At 42.6% G+C, this 23,065-nt stretch overlaps 1 protein-coding gene across 12 annotated transcripts in view; it reads left to right on the top strand.

The window, feature by feature from the left end:
* Window positions 1-23,065, top strand: part of SEMA5B (semaphorin 5B) — a 354,034-nt gene that overhangs the window by 299,589 nt on the left and 31,380 nt on the right. For all 12 annotated transcript variants that reach the window (XM_053403821.1, XM_053403874.1, XM_053403856.1 and 9 more), the window contains 2 exons: window positions 8,888-9,005; window positions 19,848-20,029. In XM_053403821.1, coding sequence (XP_053259796.1) covers window positions 8,888-9,005; window positions 19,848-20,029 — 300 coding nt within the window. The remainder of the gene's footprint in view (window positions 1-8,887; window positions 9,006-19,847; window positions 20,030-23,065) is intronic.

The following is a 23,065-nucleotide window of genomic DNA, read 5'->3' as shown; positions in this document are numbered from 1 at the left end:
ATTTCCTTCCCATAGAGCATCATTGTTATAGGTTTAATTAATTGATTCTCCCTACTTCACAGTTTGCATTGGTTCTGCAGTGGCCACAAAGAAACTGTGTGGACCAGGATGGAAGAGCATGGGCCAGTGTATCCTGTATGCCAGGGCTGGGAACTCTGAAGCAATTTTCTGTTTCCAAAATGAGAGCCATCTGGATATACCCTTGGAAATCGCACAGCATAGCCCTGTGCTTAAGAAGTCTTTTGCTACATTAATTTCACTAAGGTTGTCACTTTTGTTCTGTGTGCTTATTCCCACACTTATCTCAAACTGTACCTTCTGTTTTCATCCGCACTTGTGACTTCACAAATTAAAACAATGAGTGAGGATAGAGTCATAGCAGCAGATGGCAGGGAAACTCCTAAGGAGCCTAGATCCTATTTTCATGCAAATGTCTTCTGTGGCTAAGAATAAGGAGTGAGAGTCAAAATAACTTTTGTATTAGAGAGATGAATTGAATTGTTTATAAATGGAGTGTTTGGGGTGTATTCTATTAGGCATCAGATAAGACATTTATTGCAAAGCAATGAACTTAGAAGTGAAAGCCTATTGACGCTAATGCCCTTTCGGAATAAATCCCATCTGTTAAAATGCATTCAGGGTGGCGTTTTCTTGGATTCCCAATGAATATACCACAGCTAATAGTTTCTGGAATAACCCTAGCATCATCGCCCTAAACACAACCAAATGTATTGTGAATTATCCTACCTAGGCTGACTATCCTTTCATTCATACACACAAACTGTGGGATATACTCACACAGTGAATGCTGCAGTCACATGTCTCTTTGGATTCTGCTGTTTTAAGTCCTTTATGAATTGTTACCCTTTTCCCAATAGGTCTTGGTCTTCTCAGTTCCACTGGCCTTATCCATGCCAGATTGCCTTCTCCATATTGGGTTCTCCGCAGAATTACCTTAATTTGAAATGGAACTGTTTTTTAGTGTCGCACATCAAATAAAAGTTCTTTCTGTAGAATTATTCTCTGCCAGGATCCAGGTTTGAATTGTCTCTACGTTGATCACTTCTCCTACCTGAGCTGTTATCCTTTCTTTCTTTTTTAATGATATTTATTAGAAGTTTAAAGATTACAGAGAAAAGAAGAGGAGAAAACAACAAAAAATTTAACAAAACATACATTACAATACATAAAAAATACATAAAGAAAAATAAAAAAATAAAAATACAACAATCACAATAAAAAACACACATCCAATATTCCATATCTTTATCTTTCATTTACTTGTTTCATTGACCTCCTCACACCTCCCTTTTTGTATTCTAGTTTAGTTATTTGTTTCAGCAAATTCTTTCCATCTTTCTCAATTTTTATTGGGTAATTTATCTTAGCAGTCTAACTTATTAATTAACTCAGCAAATCCTTTCCATCTTTCACTATATTCTGTCGTTCAGTTTACCTTAATTTATTTTAACCTTATCTTACCATAAAATACCTTAAAGCTTAAAATTTAGTACTTATTTATACATAACTCCTTATATCATTTCTATTAAAGCCAAATAGTTTCATTCCAACATTTTTCCTAATACTCGTTAATTTTACACTAATTCCCAAAATAATTTTTTAAAAATCTTTCTTCCAATCTTCCTCCAACGTCTCTTCTTCCTGATCTCGGGTTGTGTCAGTCCTTACTGTCCATTCCATCTAGTCCATCAACCTGGTAATCTTATGTCCGAGGCTCTTAAGTCTTTTCCATGTCCCTTCTGCAGATCTTCTTCTTGTTTATACCTGCACTTTACCTTGTCTTTTGTTGATCTCTTTCTTAGTTTCTTTCCTTTCTCATTGAGGAGTAGGTCTCGGGGAAACTCCAACCCAAAGATATCTCCATCTCCCCTCAGCAGATCAGCCCATTCCCCACAGTCCCATTCCCCGCAGTCAGCAGTGTAGTCCAGAAAGTATTTAAAAGCATGTTTCAAAGTCCCTCCAAAATTAAGAGCCCCCACGACTCCACACCCCCCCCCGGCCCACTCCAGATTCAATCTTCAAGGACAGCGGCTTATGCTCCTGCAGGGCCTCGGGTCTCTCCATTTGTGTTACCTGAGCTGTTATCCTTTCACAAGGGCTGACATTGATTCTGAAATCCAGCATCACCTGAGCTCTGCGAGTGCAGCTTTCTTCTGATTGAAGTGCAGAGTGTTTGAGGACCAGGACATTCACAGGGAAACCAAAATGCTTGTTTACAAAACTATTGTACTACCAACCTTATTGTATTCTTGTGAAACATGGACCTCCAGCTGCTTGAAATATTCCATCAGTGGTGTCTCCGGAAAAAAAGTACATACCACATGGGAAGATGGGCAAACTAATGCCAGTGTACTGGAAGAAGCATAGATCACCGGTGTCAAAGCAATGATTCTTCAACATCAGATTCGTTGGACTGGTCATGTTGTACAGATGCCTGATTATCGTCTTCCAAAGCAACTACTCCATTTCGACTTAAAAATTCAAAGTGTAATGCTGGTTGGCAACAAAAGAGGTTTATAGACTCTCACAAGGCAATTTTTTAAAAAAATGTAGTATAAACACCGACAATTGGGAAACACTGCCTGCCAGCGCTCCAGTTGGAGAACAGCCTTTACCAAAGGTGTTGTGATCATCAAAGAAGAAGAATGTTGCTCTCTACATGAATAGGAACATCCTCCATTTGCAGAAGCCCAAAGTTTGTGGCAAAGTTCAGATTGCTTACATCAAAAATTCATCTTCACAGCCCTCACAGTTGGAAAAGTCCAGACTGTCAGTTTGCTCATCTGCTAGACCAAACTTGCTTCTTAGTCCTCTGTAAGGAAATCTCTCTCTCTCTCTCTCTCTCTCTCTCTCTCTCTCTCTCTCTCTCACACACACACACACACACACACACACACACACGAAGTTCCATCTGTTCTTTTGTGGAGGTCTTTGACACTAGAAGAACATTGGTTGAAGTCTCCAAAGACAACTTCTTTAGGGCTCCTGAATGCTCTTGGGTAGCACAATAAATGACCTTGCCCAACCAAACTCAGAAAAGCTCCCCCGTCCAGCAGAGTCCCTTTACTTATTTTCAGTAACCACTACCCCACAGTCCATGTCACTGGAAAATCCCACTTTCACTCTGCCCTTGACTTGCCTACAGTCACATAGGCTTGGATGAAACTCTGACCAAGATTTAGCTTAGGCTGTTTTAATTCCATAGGAAGCCCTTGGTACAGATATTGGGAGGATCCTTGAGAAGGAACATTCAATTGAACAGCTGCCTTTATTACTTTGAATATTTGCTGAATTGCATGCAAGTGCCACAGTGATCATCTCCACCAAAGGAGAGTTTCATAGAATGTGTAATGAATGTTGAAAACTCCTCCAGTGGGTTGTCTGGTTGAAAACATGCCTTAGAACTATACTAAAACCTGAAAATCCCCAACAGATCCCAGTCTCCTCCTGTAACTTCCAAGGGCAACATTCCAGCAGTGAACTTCTCTTGAAGTTAGAAAATATTTTATTTAATGTGACCCTGAGACCTAAACAGTTCTTTAATGGTGTTCAGCTGCTACACCCTTAGAAAACCTTCCATGGAAAGTGATCCCAAACACCTATAGATCTTGGCTTTTGCCCTGTACTCCAGTGTTACTGCAACGGAACTTATTTTACATCTACCGTGTGCTTAACCTGTTCTGAAGTTTGCAGTAGATTCTTATGGCAACAGTGCTGGTTAATGCTGCATTTTATAATCAATTTCTGGCCTCAGGTATTAACATCTAGCAGGGCTATGCATACAGAAATCATAAATGAGAGGAAGGTGGATTGAAAGAGATCAGAGACAGAGGGAGGAATTGCAGTTAAAATATTCTTTTTAGTGCCAAGATACACAAGCAGCACAGTCATGTAGTTCAGCTTTTGGCAGAGTGTACCAGTTTCTTACTCCAAGAGAGGGATTGCACAGTTGAATATTTCTCCTTGTCAAAGTTGCTTAAATGTGGAAAACTAAGGGTCAAACTAGATGTGACACTAATTGCGTGAATATGATGAACTTGAAGCCTTGTTTACAAATGAAATAGCCATGGGCAGGGGGTGCTTAACAGCAGCAGGACCCTGAGGGGTGAAGAGGGGCGAGTTTAACCCTTTCCCCTCCTAATGAAAATTGTGCTCCTATAATTGTCATTTGTATCTAGAGGGAAGCCTCTCTGCAAATAGCTGCTTCAGCTGGGCATTATTCAAGACCATGGGATCATGATGGGAGGCGGCGGAGAGTGTTAAACTCTCTTCCCTAAGTTCCTGCTGCAGCTACTAGTAACATTTTTCTTAAAAAAACAACAACAAAACTCTCTGCATTTTTAAAAATGCCATTAATGACCATTGGTCCATTTAGCTTGGTGTTGTCTATACTGATTGGCAGAGGCTCTTTAGGGTTCCTGGCAGGAGTCTCTCCACCCTATGTGGAGATGCCTTCTCTTTGGGATGCATGCAGGAAAATAACCACCCGCCTAGTTTCTTGTCCTGCAGTCTTGCCCTGCAAAGTTGTAAACTAATGAGAGAGGCCTTGGACTGACCTGCTATAATTCATTAAGTGCTTTATCCAGATTCTTCACTCCCCACCCCCCACCTTGCTGCCATGTTAGAGACATAATGCATGCGGTTGAAGTGTCAGCAAAGTAGTCTCTGTACCTGAGCAGGATACATTGCAGCCTGTGGAATGCTGACAACGATGCAGTGTAGGCAAAATAGAAACGATTTTTTAAAAATCCATTCAGCTTGTGTTTTGTTGTAAAATAAACAAATACCTTAGATTACATTAGTGTAATGAATAATTATAATCACTCCATCTTGCCTTCATTCCTGGAAAATTTTGTTTAAGGAGTATGGAACCTGATCAGCATCAAGGGCCATTTTGGAAAGAAATGGATCATTGAGCTGGAAGGCTGAAACCTAAACTGAATCTTTTATGAGTCCAAAATTAAGATGATTAGCACACAGCTTGCATGAATGTGGTTGTTGCCAGGTTATTGAGATGCCCCAGGAGTCATGGATTGATATGTTGGCTTGCTGTGTCTTGAATGCTGAATTGGGATGATCTAATTTTAGATAATGCAAAGATTTAGATGTAATTATTTTAGTCTGCCTTGAGTTAGGCTGCAAAGTTGGGTTGCTTAACCAGTTAGAGGAATTGATTCAAAACACTTCAGTGGACTTAAAAAGGTGCCTGCCATTAATTAGTCCCCAGATACTAAAACATTTTGAATTTAAATATGGATAAATTTTGTAAGAGGTATTTCCTCTTGTGCAATAAGTTGGTGCTTGCTGTGATACTTATATGCATCTTCTCACCAGGGGTTGGGGAATCTGTGGCACTCCAGATGAAGACTCCCATTTACCCCAGCTAGCATGGCCCCAATGGTCAGGAATGATGAAGTCTAACAGCACCTGAGTATGCTTTTGTAAAGAATATTTTTCCCCATGTGGGAATTAGTAAATTAAAAATAATTAATTTATTTTTAATAACAGTAATTATTTCTGAACTACTGTGCCATTTCAGCTGGGACTACCCTACTTCTTCTGCCCTGTGCATTCTGATGGCCACGAAATATGAAGCCCAGTACATTCACCACAAATAGAATGCCTTTCATGTTGCTCCTTGCCACTTTCCATTTGGGACACGTTTGAGCCTAACCACTCAGCCATGATGGCCCATCTGTTCTTCCATACTCCAGACTTGTGCCTTTGTAAATACACAACTACTGACTCTATAAAAGAACAGTGGGGGAGCCTGTAGTTTTCCATGTATCATTGGACTCCAACTCACATCAGCCCCAGCCAGCCTGCTCAGTGGTCACAAATGATGGGAATTGTAGTCCAACAACATCCAGAGAGCCCCAGCTTTTCCCACTATACTATTCTTCCCCCCTACCTTAATACATCTTGTTGGGGAAATGGAAGCAAAAAAGAATATGTTTGTGGTTTTGATTTTGCTTTGGGGTGCTTCGGTAGTTAAATGTGTTGTTATCCCTTTTTCCTGTCTCTTAGTTGCTCCCAAATGGTTATTTTTTGTAAAAAAACCCAAAACATTAAAAACATAGTAGATGTGAAATTCTGCAAACAAATATATAATAGTTTGAAAAATGGACTGCATGGAAATAACTTAGTACACATCCTATATATCTCATGCTCATCTTGTGCTCAGCTCTGCTTTTTAAATAGGAGGCACTCCAAATGAGTTTGGTTTCAGAATCTTGAAGGTCAAAGTGGGGACTTCGATGTAGAATTCTCTCCCCCCCCCCTTCACTGATCGTCATTCTTCTCATCTCTAGGAACCATTTAATTCTGCCCTGGAATGTTCAGGCTACCTTGAGCTCCAAGGCCATATGTCTCAGCTGCTTCTCTCCCCCCCCTCCCTCCATCTGTCTACTCAATGACTTCACAAAACCCTTCCCCTGTTTCCTTTTCTGAATAACTGCTGTTATTTATTTATTTATTTATTTATTTATTTTACGCCCACTGACAGTTTGGGGGAGGGGCTGGCAGCTCCTCTCAGGGGATTAGAGCAGTAAGGTATTGTTCTCTAGTCAGATTAAAAACAAACAAACCCACTGCACAATTTTCTCTGTAGTGTCCTTGTGCCAGGAACTCCCATGGTTGTGTTCCTACACCATGACTTAGCTCTTGGCATGTTTTGTCTGGTATGAGCTGCACCAGAATTACCATTTCTCTTCACCTCTTCCGATAGTTGTGTTTTTGTTTTAAAAGTTTCCCTTCTAGGGAAGCATAATAGAGCATCATTGCATCTCGCCCAGAATCTTTTATTTAAAACAGCCAAGAGAGATGTTGCTATCATATGCCTATGCCTAAATCACAAGGCAGACGTCCTTCTGTGGAGGAAGAGCAGATTGGAGACTAGTAAATAATAATAAAAACCATTCCTACACCTGGCAGCAGAAAGGAATCTAATGTTTGCTCTGGGGCAAATTGCTTTGGAATCACCATAGGCTGGTACTGCATCCGACTTTGTTCAGCTATGCTTAAGGGACACGCTTTTTCATTTGTAGCTGATTACCAACTAATGGGATTTCAAAGATTTCTGGATGTGAATACTTCACATCTCATTTCATTTGATTTTGGGGAGGGGTGGGTGTTTCTCTTATCATACTGATGTCTTGGCTTGGAATAAATCTCATTTCCCTTCTTTTGCCTGAATTGGATGTGCCCCCGCCCTCACCTTGGTTTAATGCCACAGGCTTAATTGACATTGCTGAGGCTTTGGGAAAGGACTGAAGCAGCTGATTGCATGATTGCAAAGGAGCAGCCAAAAAAACATAGTTACAGGCCCTTTCAACTGTCCATTTGCATTTGTTTCTCACTTTGGCTACATGTTACACCCTGCTATGTGAAAAGCAAGCTAGCTCTGCCTGTTCAAAACTTTGGAGGCATTGTTCCAATAAGCAGAGAAAGCTGGAAGGGATTAAAGTCATATCCATAGGGAAGGACATCCTGTTGTCTATAGTTGGATGCCTCTTTCTCTCTCTCTCTCAGAACGAGCTGTCCTTAGCGTTTGGGGAGGGGCAGGAGGCTGGCCCCAGACATTTTGCTGCCTGAGGTCAAGGGCATTCCCCACCCCAGGTGAGCATTCTTTGAACAGAAGTCAGCCAGAATCTTACGTAAACACTGACGATGGACAGAATCCAAAGGGCAGCTTTGATGGTACAGGACAGACAGTGGGACCTTTGTAGCCCTGTGCTTCAAAGCCATTCTTCCCAGAGTCCACTGCCTGAGACAGCCATCTCACCCTGCCTAATTGTAGGGAAGGCTTTGTGCAAACAAACAAGATTAGCTGCCACAGGGAGAACTACAGATAAATAACCAGAAGATAAAGCTAGACTATGACTCTTGTTCTCTGCATGTATGACCTAAGTCCCTTCCTTGCCTATTCACAGGAAGTCTAAATAAGGAAAGCCACACAGCTTTTCATATGATAATTTAAAGTGTAGCCCTGTTTCTATTTTCATATGGCCTGGTTTAGCCACTTTTGGTTTTGTAAGTGAAAACGTATAATGACCTAAAGGAGAGGCTATACTAGACAAGGGTATATTCACAAGTGATGCTAAATGCAAGTTCTGAATTTCCTGAAGCTAAGTCAAATAGCAAGTTGCGTTTAGCAGCATGTGTGCTCTGTTACTCACTGTCAGAAGTGATACTTCCAGAGTAGAAGGGTTGCTGACATCACTTTCCTAAATAATCTTGAGTTTGATCTTTGACCTTTACTGTATTTTGAAAGTATTAACAGTTATTTTCCCTTTAATGAATCACAGAAAGGGACTGCATACGCAGACTATATGAACATAAAAATGAATGCATCCATTGTTGAGCACCACCAAAAAAGACTTCTGAGTTAACACTAACTGTGTCTGTTTCAGGTTGGCGGCATGAGATCATGATTAAAAGTGCTGCCATTGTTGTTCTTGTTTTAAACGCCAAAGCTAATAACCTTTAATATTGGCCCACTTGCTCTTTCTGCTTGTCTAACCCCTACAAGTTGTTTCAGAAAACATTGTCACAGAAGGTTCTTTGTAAGAGAATGAACGAATGCATCATTATTTGCAAGGACAAGTGTTCTTTGACTACATTTGCAAAGCAATTCTTTGTCATCTACCGGGCCTTGGAAGAGAGTAAATGGGCTTTTAATCCTTGATTTGTGTGAGTGATATTTTCTTGGGGAGAGGGAGTTGTCATCACCTTGTTATTTTGTTCATCATGAACCTTCCTTGCAGAGTTGACAGCTGTCGCACAGAAGCTCTGTACTTGAGTAACTGATTTTTTTAAGTTTCCATCTGTGAAATGTCGCTTATATTTTTTCTCTTCCCCTACACAGTGAGTGCCTGGGAGCAAGGGACCCATACTGCGGCTGGGATAGGAAGCAGAAGCGTTGCACCACCATTGAGGACAGCTCCAATATGAGCCTGTGGAGTCAGAATATTACAGAGTGTCCTGTAAGTGGAGGGTTAAACCAGTAATGGATAAATGTATGACAAATGCTATTTGGGGTTGATAAATTTGAACAGTTGCTGCACACTTCAGGATGTGCTGAAGGCACATGAGACCACTGCCTTGTGGAAGCTAAACTGGTTTGAATCAGATCAGTGCCAGGCTGGGAGACCTACAGGTTGGGAGGCTTCTTGGAGTTCCACAATGGAAGAAAGGTGGAATATAAACGTAAGAATAAATAAATCATTGAAGTTGTTTCCCACACTGCAGTGGTGAAGTTTGTAAATGTGCAGGCCAGGCAGCTGATGTCTCAATGTGTTCCAAGGGCATACTTTCACGAGGTTTGATGGCACAGGTATGGAGGGAAGCCCTGTCGTCTGTTTGATATGCATGATTCCCATGGTGTGGGCGGGGGCAACAAATTAATACTACTATGGTTTGTATGATTTCTTTCTCAACCACTCACCCATATATCATGGCTCCCTCTCTCCTGGGAACTGCAGTTGGTGTAAGGCTAAAGGTATGAAAATGGATTATGGCTGCACACACCCTGTATATTTAAAGTACATTATTTCCCCCCAAAGAATCCCGTCACTTTGGTTTGTTAAGGGTGCTGGGAATTGTAGCTCTGTGAGGGGTAAACTGCAGTTTCCATGATTCTTTGGGGAAAGTGTATGCTGCTTTAAAGGTATCTGCAGCTGCTGTTTATGCAATTGTAGCAATTTTTGCATGGAAGTCTTGCTCAAGGGTAGCCAAAGTGGTGTCTTCCAGATGTGTTCAACTCCCATCCTTTATCATCCTTAGCCAAGCTATCCGGGCCTGATGGCAGTTGTAGTCCAACAACATCTAGAGGGCACCATGTTGGCTATCTGTGGCTTGGTCATTTGAAATTTAGATGAAGTGTTGAGATGGCAAAGCCATTGTGATGAAATGCGTTCGCATGTTTTGTACCTTGAACCAGATCTCCAAGGTAGAAGGGAGGTGCACGTAGGCTTACCCAAATGCACTCCCCCCTTTTTAATAATTTTACTTTCTGCCATGATGCAGCTTAGCATGCTGAGGCAATATATAACTAAGGTTGCAGAGGGTTATATCTACATCATGCCAGTTAGATTTTAAGTTGCAATGCTGGGATGTTTATTCTTCTTATCATTCTTGGTTCCCAAGCTCATTTTTCCCCCTAGAGTGCATTAGTCATTCCTTCAATCCATCCTCTACTTGGCAAGCTTACGTTTTCTTTCCCCCACCCCGCCAAAGCTGGTTTTAAGGGATTGCCTGTTTATAACCTTCTTGTGCTGTTCTTGGGATATAGTGCTTCTTGACTGCACATGCTGTTATCTCCTTCAGCTTAATGCCTCTGCCTGTTGATAGGTGTGTGAAGTGTTAATCCTCTACTTGGAAAATGTCTGGCCTGGCCATGTGGGGAGCCTTCCAGCTCCTCTCACTATCATTGTTTCAAGGTCTCTGAAAACTGATGAAAATGGCTCCTCATGACTCCTTTGAGTTTTAGAAATGACACCAGGGATGGGAAGGTTTATGTTTAATATGCAGACGATTTAGAAGTTTAATTGTTATTGTGCACCATATCTTGGAGAGAGGAATCCTAGAGATGCATGCTGAAAAAAGTTAACTGGAGCATCACTGGCTCAAGAAATTGTGCTCTTGCCACATCAGGCAGTGAATGATTATAGCTTAGTTCATACGTTTCTCTTCTTTAAAATGTGCAACGCTTCTCTACGGTCTGTTTTCACACCTCCCTGATGTGGGGAAATGATGCTGGATGGTTGTGATCTTGTGTTTTCCTCCATTACCATGGCTACCATCTGGTGCCAAAGGTTGGTTGTGCTGGTGTGAAGGGTAGCAGCCATGTCGTTGTACTCATAAGAACATAAAAAGTGCCTTAAAAAACATAAAAAGAAGACAGTGGCCAAACCCACAAGCAGGACCTGAGCACAAGAACAGTCTCCCCTCCTGTGGTTTCCAGCAACGGGTATTCAGAATCATACCGCCTCTGACCACAGAGTCAAAAGCATCATGACTAGTAGCTATGGATTACCGTATTTTTCGCTCTATAAGATGCACCAGACCACAAGACGCACCTAGTTTTTGGAGGAGGAAAACAAGGAAAAAATATTCTGAATATCAGAAGCCAGAACAGTAAGAGGGATCGCTTCGCAGTGAAAGCAGCAATCCCTCTTGCTGTTCTGGCTTCTGTGATAGCTGTGCAGCCTGCATTCGCTCCATAAGACGCACACACAGTTCCCCTTACTTTTTAGAAGGGAAAAAGTGAGTCTTATAGAGCAAAAAATACGGTAACTTATTGGGCCATCACTGCCTCCTGTAGGAGAGAGTTCTATAGCTTACGCTTGCCACATGGCTTCTTTGTTCAGGAGCTCTGCTGTGCCGTCCTGGCCACTATCCTGATCCTGCTTTCCCACACTGCCACTCCACTGCCACTTTCTCTTCCTCCCCTGCTACTTTGGTCACTCTGTTCCTCTCCTCCCACTTCACAAGGCCATAGCAAGGAAGAGCGGGGATCTTTGTATTATTATCTCTTAAAAAAACAAAACAAAACATTCAGCTTTATGTTCTGCCCAGTGAAGTGCTGTAGCTTCAGCCACTCCCAACACCCCCAGAACAACACATCACCTTCATTTCACTACAGTGTGGGAAAAGAAGATGTTTGGTGCACCGGAAGCTCTGCCAGTGCTTCCTTGATTGCATGCCCAACTGAATGTTGTTGTTGGTTTGCTTAAAGGAAGAAAAAGGGAAATTGCAGTGACTGGCAGACATCAGCCTCAGAATAACCACCCAAGAGCTAACAGTACTCCAGTTTCCCACCACACTGTCATCTGCCAGTGACTGTGGGACACCCCAAGGAGTGCAGGGCCCCAGACTTGGGCCTCACAGTCCACCAGTCATGGTGCTGTTGTTGCCTTCTTTCGTATGACACTGACTATTTTGATAGGTTACCAAAGTGTGTGAGACTGGATCAACAGAAAGCTTATGCCGGAAAGGCGATGTATGAGTCAGGTGTATAACTGTGAGTGGCTTTCAAATGTAAGTTGCATATACGGCCTAGGACCCTCATACCTATGGGATTGCCTCTCCTGGTATGCCCCACGGAGGACCTTACGGTCCACAAATAATAACAACTTAGAGGTCCCGGGCCTCAAGGAGATTAGACTGGCCTCAACCAGAGCCGAGGCCTTTTCGGCCGTGGCCCCAACCTGGTAGAATGCTCTGCCACAAGAGACCAGGGCCCTGCGAGATCTGACATCTTTCTGCAGGGTCTGCAAGATGGAGCTGTTCCACCAGGCCTTTGGTCGGGGTCTAGTCTGACTCCCCCCCCTCTCCTTATAAGAACTTGCATGAAAGTGGTCCCCAACTTTCCTCACAGGCTCATGTAAGATCAGTACAAACAGGCCAGTGAGGATTTAAGGTCCCCAACTCTAATTTGCGGGTTGCCATCTGATTGGATTTCACTTTGATTCTGATTTGATTTTAGGATGTATTTTAACTGATCACCTGATTTTATGTTAATATGTTATATATTTGATGTTAGCTGCTCTGAGCCCGGTTTTGGCCGGGGAGGGCGGGGTATAAATAAAAGTGGTGATTATGATGAAGAAGAAGAGGAGAACAGTACTGTACATCTCGTACAAGCCTTGTGCATCAAACATGTCACTAGTGCTGTCTTTTTCTTACCTCTTAACAGTGCAGAGGAGGAGTGGGGAACCTGTTGACATACTTGTAGAGCAGCAGGGGGGAAATGGGGAGATGGGACAGTAGGTTATTAAAGGCCCTACAGCAGTCATAGATGTTTGTGCACGATGCAGCAATACAGGCCACAGCATTCATTCCAATTAGGGCCATCTTAATGCAGCTCCCCTTGCTTCCCCCTTTACATTGCACAGCCTGGGCAGCAGCCGTAAAGGCACCTTTAGCAGCCATTAACACACCAACTGGCAGTCTTCATGGATCACTTCAAAGCACATTATGACTTAATTTAACAGTGCTGGTGTGCACCGTATGTGGCTATCGCTTTAACCATCAGCAGGTGGCGAATTACTTAATGCTGCTGTAAGAAGACTGTGGTCAAAGGAAGGGGAAGTCCGGGTGGTACTGCAGCTGCTGAAGTTTGTTATTATGGTTTTAACTTGGAGGTGTATGCAGGGCACATGGCCAGCCTGACTGTTGTGTAAAGGGAAGCAAAGGGCTGCTGGGTGTAGCATGTTCTCTCCAGTCTTCCCTTGCAAGACTCCTGCAACTCCAATGCACTTTAGGCTTTCAGCTTGGGTAATGACGACTCATTTATTGCACTTCTTCCCTCCTCTTTCTCTGAAGAATTCAGAGCAGCATATGTGGGGCTCCCAGGTGGTCTCCGTTGAGGCAGTCCACAGAGCCACACCAGTTCAGCTTCAGCAGTCTCCCTGTGTACTGTGCCTTGAGAGCCTTCTCTGGTCATCACTCTTGGTTGTGGTATCAAAAGTTAGCGGCCGCTAACTTTATGTCAGTGGTTCTCCAGGTGTTAGAAAAGCCTTCCTAGGAGCTTCAGGGTGATACAAAAGGATAGTTTTCTCTTGCCCTTCTACCCCTTCTTCCAGGGCCAAGCTGCATGTTATACATTTACTTTGACCTGCCCTGTCTTATCTACACTGGGCAAGAATGAAGAGTGGCAAGCTATGCTAGCCCCATCTCCTCCATGCAGTAAAGGGAAGCACCATGCGCCATCACTTGTGCCAAGAATCAGTGGGAAGCTCAATGGTGTAACCTAATCCTTCTGCAAGAAATTTACATTTCTGTAATCTGCTGTGGCAGTGAGCCCACTCTCCTCCTATGAGCTGCTTGCCTTTAGGTTGAAGGCATACACTAATGCTGCCAGGAAAAAGAGCCTGTCTATTGTGTCTTAATGTTACACTTGAGGAGACTTCTAGAGTTGTTGTTGTTGCTGCTGCTGTTTTTTAATTATACAGGTTCACTCTGTCAAAGTCTGCTACCTGCTGCTCTAAGGTAACATGGATACAGGAGGCAACTACCTTGGAGTAAATAATGGCAGGATGTAGTATAGTCATCCTCCCATCCACGTCCCCAGCAGGGGTGAGTGAGAGGGGAGAAAATAAGAGGAACAGATGTGTTAATATTCTTAGTAGCTTGCATTTCTTGCTAGTAGTTCATTAACTAGCTTTTGCTCCAGTCTACCCCCTAACCCTGCCGACACACACAATGAAGGTTTTCATATCATATTGACAATTGCTTGTGCTTGCCTGTGCTTTTTTGGGAGCTGAACCCAACAACATCTGGAAGGTAACACCCATTCTTTAGGCTATCCAGAAGTAACTTTATCACCCCAATTCTTATATTGGGTCATCTCCCCCCGCCCCGCCACTGTATTCTGGAAGCGATCAGAGGCAGGCTTTGGGCTTCTTTTTTCGGACCATGTGAGATTAAGCCTTCTTAATTCCATGGAGAAAATAAAAGTTTTAGCTGTTTCCTTTTCACCACAAATCTGAAAAATGAGGTGCACACAGGGGGTTTCCTCCCCTCTCCGGAAAAGAAGAGTATATTTCCTTGACTCATTTTTCATTTTCCTGTACCATTTTGTGAAGAGAAATAGGATAAAGCAAAGCAATATTTCTGCCTGTAGGGGAAAATGTGTGTATTAGTGCAGCCTCATAAATTCTTTTTATAGGGCCCTTTTGCTGCTACTTCCAATTAGACACTAAGGGAGGGAAGTCATAAGAGGACACTCTTGGGAGTCCAGGCTGCACTGTGGCAGTGATGTTGGCTGAAAATATAGGAATGTACATGGGAGGATTGTTGTAACCATGGGAGCAGCAAGACGAAGGTTTTGGACAAGAAGCGTTGAACTTGAAGAGCAAGGGGTGTCTCACCTTTTCAAATAGCTTTTCTAGTGAACGATCCATATCTCTGAAGTGATACTGTCTTTAATGTTTTGTTTCTTTTGAAAAATAAATTGTTATTCTTGTTTTAGATCCTTTCTCTGTGAGGCAGTTTTCTGAGATCCATTAGGAATTTATGCTTTGAGTAGCATGCAGGAATTGGCTCTTATTCTTCATATAAGACATAGCCAGCTGTGATTAATGGAGGATTCTATTACTTGGATCAAGGCTTCAGAAATTAATTCTATTAAAGATGGTGTTTAAATCTCTCCCCAACTCTTTTTTTTAAAAAAAACCTGGTTGGCAATGCATGAACTACAGAGAAGCCACTAAGCAGGGTTGTTTTCTGACTAGATCAGTGCATATTTTCTTAATCAGAATCCTAAACAATTTATTCTAAAGAAATTGCTACAAACCGAAGGCTGGAATTATAATCCATATGTTGTTCAAGGTGGTGGTGGTGGGTAATAAATAAGGTTTCCGCATGTAAAATTGATTTGTTTTGAAATTTTCCATGTTTGTTTAATTAAAATGTGGTTGCTTTCTCTATGCCAGCTACGATCCAATAATTGTTTCTCGGGTTCCCTGGTATTTTTCTTTTTCTTTTTCTTTCTGTGCTTCTTAATTAAAGCACTACGCCAAATTATGTCCTTGATTTCTGAGCAAAGTACATGAGAACAGCTCTGCTGGATCAGAGGGTCCGTGCAGGCTGCAACAGCCTGTTCCGAACAGCATCCAGCATAAAGCAAAACTTCCTAAAAAAACCAAAACCCAGCAAGCATCTTGCCTAAATAAAAGCTAAGAAGAAAAAAAAGATTTGTTTTAATTAAAGTGAACACATCTGGACTTAGAGTTACATCTTTAACTGTGCCCCGCTTCTTATCTTAAAGCAAATAAAGCTGAAATATTTCAAAGTCGCTTGGTATCTTTGTAAAAGCTCTGGTTTTCCTGATCCAGATTCGCTTTGCAATCATTGGTGCAGATCTTGTGCATGAGCCCAGTTCCCTGTTCACATCAGTGGAGAATGCTCAGGAGGCTGAATGATCAGTGCTAGACTTTTGAGAATGCAAGTGAACTCTTTGCAGATGGGAAAAACATGTGAGCGCAATGGAGATTCGAATAGCCATAGCTCAGTGACGGATTATCTGCTTAGCAAGCGGAAGGTCCCAGGTTCAGTGCTCAGCATCTCCAGGAAGGGCTGGGAGCAAACTTTGCCTGAAGCCCTGAAGAGCTACTGCTAATCGGGAGTAGGCAATACCCAGCTCGATGGACCTGGTGGTCTGACTTCTGTGTTTCCTCATGTCCCACAATCCACCCCATTCCATGAATTCCAGCCCTCTGTCTCTTCTCTCCTTGTTAAAACAGATTGCTGAATTTAGGAGAAATTGAAAACATGGTGTTAATATGTAATAATGTGCACAAGTAATTTATTTGCCTTGCCACAAATAAGTTGATTGGAGGTGTGCTATAGCTTTGTCTACCTAGTCGCATGACAGGATTGGTTCAAGTACTTCTAATAGTGCCAATAAATAGTATACTACAAAGCCTCCTGCTGTAATATTTTGAGTGGCTTTCTCACATATGTGCTCATATATCAATGACTCTGAAGCGCCACTTTGGTGTTTGAGATTCATGTGCCTCTAATTGACATTTGACGGTTCTTGATCCAATAAATCAGGCATAGGCAAACTCGGCTCTAAAGATGTTTTGGGACTACAACACTGGTCCTGTTAGCTAGGGATGATGGGAGTTGTAGTCCCAAAACATCTGGAGGACCGAGTTTGCCTATGCCTGCAATAAATGATATACAGACAAAATCCTTCTTCCATGCATGGATCTCCTTCTCTTGTTTGTGGAGACAGGCTCATTGGTTGTTGTCTGCCTCAAGGAAGCAGCTGGGTCAGCTCCCTTGCCCAAACAGCCTTCCAAGACAAAGAGCACTTTGTTTCTTCAAAAGGTCATGTTCATGCACCACCACAGGTGCATGCCACAACACTTCAGGTGTGTGTGTGTGTGTGTGTGTGTATACAAATGATAGTGGTGAAATTGGCAAGGCTTCCTAGAAGCCCTGTCAGTTTCTCTTGATTGCAGAAAAAGTGTGACGTGCACAGATTGTCATATGTTTATCACAATAGATTTCAAAGACCAGTAAATAAGCTTTTCATTAAAACAAAACTACTACTACTACTGCTACTTGTGCACTGATCAACCCTTCAAATTCGAGAAATGCAAGCTGGAAAAAATAACAGAAGGTATGGAGTGATCCATAACCAAGAGAGTAAATTGGACCTGCTAAAATCTGGTGAAAAATCCCAAACATAGGAAAATCAGAAGCTTCTCTACACATGAAAGTTCACAAGTTTAGAAGAGGGCTAAATTACACAGGACACTTCTCTGTTACTTTATTAATTCTGGCCTGCTTATTTTCTGAGAACAAAAAGAAGAGCCTTTCTGGTTCAGACCAAGAGTTCACTTAGCCCAGAATCTTGCTTCCCATGGTGGCCAGCATGATGGTTGTTGAAAACCCCACAAGCAGAGCCTGAAAGTAATTGCCCTCCTCATCTGATCTCTCAGGAACTGGTATTCATTGGTGTGCTGCCTCCGAAACTGGAGGTAGCATATTGTCACTGTGAGTAGTAAGACCTATGATCTGTGAATTTGCTAAAATTCCCCTCTTAAAAGTAAAGGTAAAGGGCCTGACCATTAGGTCCAGTCATGGCTGACTCTGGGGTTGTGGCGCTCATCTCGCTTTATTGGCCGAGGGAGCCGGCGTACAGCTTCCGGGTCATGTGGCCAGCATGACTAAGCCGCTTCTGGCGAACCAGAGCAGCGCACAGAAACACCGTTTACCTTCCCGCCGGAGTGGTACCTATTTATCTACTTGCACTTTGACGTGGTTTTGAACTGCTAGGTTGGCAGGAGCAGGGACCGAGCAACAGGAGCTCACCCCGTCACGGGGATTTGAACCACCAACCTTCTGATCGGCAAGTCCTAGGCTCTGTGGTTTAACCCACAGTGCCACCCGCATCCCAAAATTCCCCTCTTAATGCAGCCTTTAAATGGGCAGCCAGCACCATCTCCGATTAATTACAGGAAGGACAAGTTAGCTGAGATGGGAGTGTTAGGGCTGCAATAAGGCTTTCCCTCCTAGCATCCTCTTCTGTGCCAGAGAAGAAGTAGAAGAAAATTATGTGCTTCTTCAGCATTTAATCATGTCATCTTTCTGCTATTAATCTTGCCCAGTTTGTCTTCATTTTGCTTAAATATGTGATGTTCCTAACTAAGCCAAGTAGTCCAGCTGAGCATTATCCAGAGCGCAGAAATCTCAGCACAAGACTCCCCCATGGTGCTTATTGTTTGTGTACTGCTGAATTAGAGTGTGGTGAAAACAAAGCTTTGCAACAGATGTTTAAAGTCCTCTGACTACAGTGTGATGAGCATAACGACAGACCTAAATTACTTCCATGTCAGTTCTCATAGTCTTGAGATGGGGGTGGCGGCTGCTTATAGGAAGAGCCAAGGGAGTGCTAAACTGTGCTGGAAAGAGAGAGGAGCGGAGAAGTTGGAGATAGAAACTTATGATTTGTAAACCTAAATGCCTTACTAATTCATTGTGTGTTTTTGGAGTTGCCTCAGGTAAGAGGTATAGTGTTTTGATTCTCTTGTGAGATGGAGAAACTGCCTCTCTACAAAAATAAACATGTACAACTATTAGTGGCAGCTGACGAGCTGGTCTGCGGGCAAGTGCCCCTCTAGCTTTGCTTTGCTGCTTCAACTGTGGATGGTGCTATTTCCCCTGAGAGGTAAAAGCAGGGGTCAGCAACCTTTTTCAGCCGTGGACCAGTCCACTGTCCCTTGGACCATGTGGTGCGCCGGACTATATTTTTTTTGTGGGGGGGGATGAATGAATTCCTATGCCCCACAAATAACCCAGAGATGCATTTTAAATAAAAGGACACATTCTACTCATGTAAAAACACGCTGATTCCCGGACCATCTATGCGCTGGATTGAGAAGGCAATTGGGCTGCATCTGGGCCCCGGGCCTTAGGTTGCCTGCCCCTGGGTAAAAGCTTCTGCTAAGAGGAATGTGTGGAACTCCAAAACCAAATCCTTTTTACCTTCTGTACCTGTGGCGTCATATTGTGTGCAGACGGCATCACACAGGGGTGCACTGTGGGAGTAGCGAAAGTTATCTAGCACAGATGAAGCACTTTGGTACAACACACATGTAGCGCTGTGGTCAAAATGATGCTGATTTGAAATGTGGAAGCCACAAACTGAAATGGTTGCCGCTGCTTTTTAAATTTCAGCTGAAATGAAGAGTTCAGAATCAGACCTTAAGAACATGGGCAGTTCATTTAAGTCTTCTGTTCTCATTGGATATTTATTTACTTATATCTAGGGTACTGCACACACAGTGACTGTGTAGTGAACTTGGTTGGCCTAAGAAATTTTGCTGCCTCAGGCAGGGGACAAGCTGGTACCCTCTCCCTTTCACATACAGAATCTGATTGATTGATTGAATGAGTTGAATATTACTTTCAATTTGGCAACAGGACTGGATTCTCTGCTACACCTGAGGGCGGTGGGCTAGTTTAGGGATGTACAGAGCAGGACACAAAGCACACACAACTCTGTCCCTTGTTCCACCTTACAGCCCATCCCTCAGCATCTCCTGCCTGAGGCAGGAATAGCCTTCCTCTGTTTAATGGTAGGGCTGGCCCTGGTAGTGAGGGCTCATTCCTTAGTTTATGTTATGCTAAATAGGAGTATCTGCCTGTAGTATGCAGCATGGAATTGTGAGGGAGTACTGACATTTTGTTTTTCTAGAGAGGGGTAGGAAAGATTCTCAGACATCTCCTTGCCTCGACTGCAACTTTGCCCTCATGGGCAACTTACGATGCACAGACTCACCATGATGACTTCTCTTTATTTAAATTAGGTGAAAAATCTGATGGTGGATGGCCAGTTGGGGGCCTGGTCCCCGTGGCAACCGTGTGAACACTCGGATGGTGACAGCACAGGCTCCTGCATGTGCAGATCGCGGTCGTGTAACAGCCCTCAGCCTCAGTGTGGTGGACGTGACTGTGAAGGAGCCAGGATAGAGATTGCAAATTGCTCAAGGTACCTGAACGTCTTTTATGTCTTGTATATGCAAGAAGGGTGAAAAGTTATTCCTTTCATCTGTCTACTGACTGTTATTGCCTCTTTCTTGGTCAAACTCGCCTACAGAGCACAAAAGTCACTTAAAATTAGGAAGCGGAGGTTACAGGAAAAGAAGCAATGTTGCTACAACTTTAATATTCTGCTGTATAGAACACTAGTTCAAATCCCCACACAGGGATGAAACTCACTGGGATAGTTGAGGCCACTATTTCTCAGCCTTGTCTACCTCTTAGGGTTGCTGTGAGGATAAAAGAGGGAAGCCAAGTATACTGCCCTCGTTTCATTGGCGGAAGGGCAGGGATAGAAGCATAATAAAAATAAATATCGTGTCACTGGAGGGATTTATCAAATACCAAGTGAGCTTACTAGGAAACTTGACACTGTGAAACTATTGGCAAAGAAATCATTTTCAAAGTCTCACTTATAGATTGGAGTAATTAATCTGGAATAAATGCCACCCTTGGTTCTCCCCCATTACACCCCCCATTACGAGTCTGAATGATAGAATCACCACCTCATACTACAAGGGTTATTCCAGTCAATTGTGATAGCAGTGATCAGAATAGCGATTGCCACAGAACATATCTGGCTTGTGGGCATCTAGCTAGTATATTCATTATGTACCTCACACTTCCAAACTGTTACAGATAAACCAGTAATGGGGACCAGCAGTCCTCCCCATGTTGGTCGACTGCCACACTCATCGGCCCTCACCATTGGCCAGGTCACCTTGGGCCGATGGGAGCTGGAGTCCCAACATCATATGAAGGGCCACAGATTCCCCAGCGCAGATATAAAACATTAGAAAAGGATAGATTTATCTTTCGCTGCCCCCACCCCAAGTTGCAGGAATTCACGTAGTTTTGCTTTGTTTGACCAAGAAAGCTGCATTAACTTCATTAAAGTAATACATCACATTGCCTGCGGTACAACTAAATTATAAAAACATAATCAATTGTTACGCCTTGCTTCTTCTGATAGTTCTCTCTTAACAGATGGCATCATGGGAGTCCTAACACTGTTTAAATACTGAAACAAGTGAAAGCAGTATAAACAATCTTTTTAAAAAATGAATGGCTGATCATTTAAAGCTTGGCTAATAATAATAATAATGCGGTCATTTATTATTAGCATTACTACTACTACTACTACTACTACTACTACTACTACTATATTTGTACCCTGCCCAACTGACTGGGTTGCCCCAGCCACTATGGGCAGCTTCAGCCTATTCTTGTTAATACAACTGATATTGTGTAGCTTGCTGAGTTCAACTGGCAGCCCTTTTGTTTGCTGTGGATCACTGAGAGCTAGCTTTCGCATCTGTTGTGCTCCCTGAATCAATGTCATCATTACCACATTGCATGTGTGTGTTTTTCCCCCACTTTCATGGTCCCCATCACGTATCTTTATTGACCATTTTGCATTCATATCCAATTTAGATTAGGAGAAACTATTTTGGGGAGACCTAAACACATGCACACACACTGTAAGCTGTAGGGATGCCATTGCGCAATTTGACCATCTTATCTGTCACACCTGGCGGGATTTAGTCTGTCTTTTTTCTTCAGGCTTGTGTAGACACTTCTGTGTAGCAACTACTATCTGTGTTTGCTGGACGCGGATGCTGCTGTGGTCTAAACCACTGAGTCTCTTGGGCTTGCCTATCAGAAGGTTGGCGGTTCAAATCCGCACGATGGGGTGAGCTCCCGTTGCTCTGTCCCAGCTTCTGCCAACCTAGCAATTTGAAGGCATACCAGTGCAAGCATGTGGGCCTTTGTGGATCAATCTTCTTTTACATTTTCTATGCTCTTGATCAGCCATTCTTACAGCTGGTAGAATTCTACCATGTGGAGCATCCTCTAGCCTGCAAGAGACATAATGCAGCTGATGCAATCATTTAATCATTGCCAACAACATGATCTCTAAAAGTGTGGGATACCACAAGATTAGCCTGTAGGAAGTGGATGAGAAATGCATTCAGTGTTAAAATTCAGTGACTGTTAAGAAATACAGCCATATGATCATCTTACACTCATTGCAGGTCTAGTATTTCAATTTTAACTGTCTTCGTATGGCATTGCGAGGCTTTCATTACAAAGTTTAAATAAGAGTTTTAGTTATAAATGAGATCTAAGATTGCATATGCCACAGGGCTGATGAAAGCCTTCTTGAAGATTGTCTACACTTTGAATAAAAATTGAGACTTCCTCCTTTAAAAATCTTAATCTTCAAAACAAAATATGTGCATATACAGTAGAACTTCATTTATCCAAATGACATGGCAACTATCCAAAACATTTGGCTAATCAAATGTTTTGCTATATGGATGGATGATTTTAAAAGGGTTTAAAACTACACACAAAACATGGAATGATTTTAGAAATATATTACTTAGTTGAGTTTTGGATACTGGTGGTTTTGATTTCTGTGGCTTCCCCTTACCCACTTTCAGGGGTGTGATAGAAAGCATTTATTCATTTATTGTAATCACATATTTTAAGTTTTGGGTACCATGTCTTTCTTAGACGGTCAAGGAAACAATAGGCAAAACATGGGTTATATCACAGTTTGTATGGAAGTCCTTTTTTATTTCCTGACCTTCTTATGAAAGAAAAGAGAACAGTGCCAAGAGAATGGGAGAGTTGATAACGGACTTGAAAACAGTGAAGGCTACGCAGGTTTTAATTTAAGCTTCCTGCTGCAGCTGGTGCCTTGCCAGGTACCCACTGGTTGCCAAACACTTTTATTAATTCAGTCAATTCTTGGAAAATCAACACATCTGTTCACCAGCTCAACTTTCAGGACCACAAGTAACAGGACAGCATGTGATATGGACTTGAGAATGAACTGTAGAAAATAGTTGCTCTGTCACTTGGTCAGGGCCACTGAGGTGAAAAGCAGGAGTGCGTGATGGCAAAAGGGAAACTACATTTGGTAGAATAACAATTATTTGGAGTTGGATGAGGAGGGGGTATAACTTTGCCCCTGAAA

The sequence above is a fragment of the Podarcis raffonei genome, chromosome 1 (genome assembly GCF_027172205.1).
Source record: "Podarcis raffonei isolate rPodRaf1 chromosome 1, rPodRaf1.pri, whole genome shotgun sequence".
Taxonomy (NCBI): Eukaryota; Metazoa; Chordata; class Lepidosauria; order Squamata; family Lacertidae; genus Podarcis; species Podarcis raffonei.
Note: the sequence above shows the minus strand (reverse complement) of the source record. Positions and strands in the feature narration are given on the sequence as shown.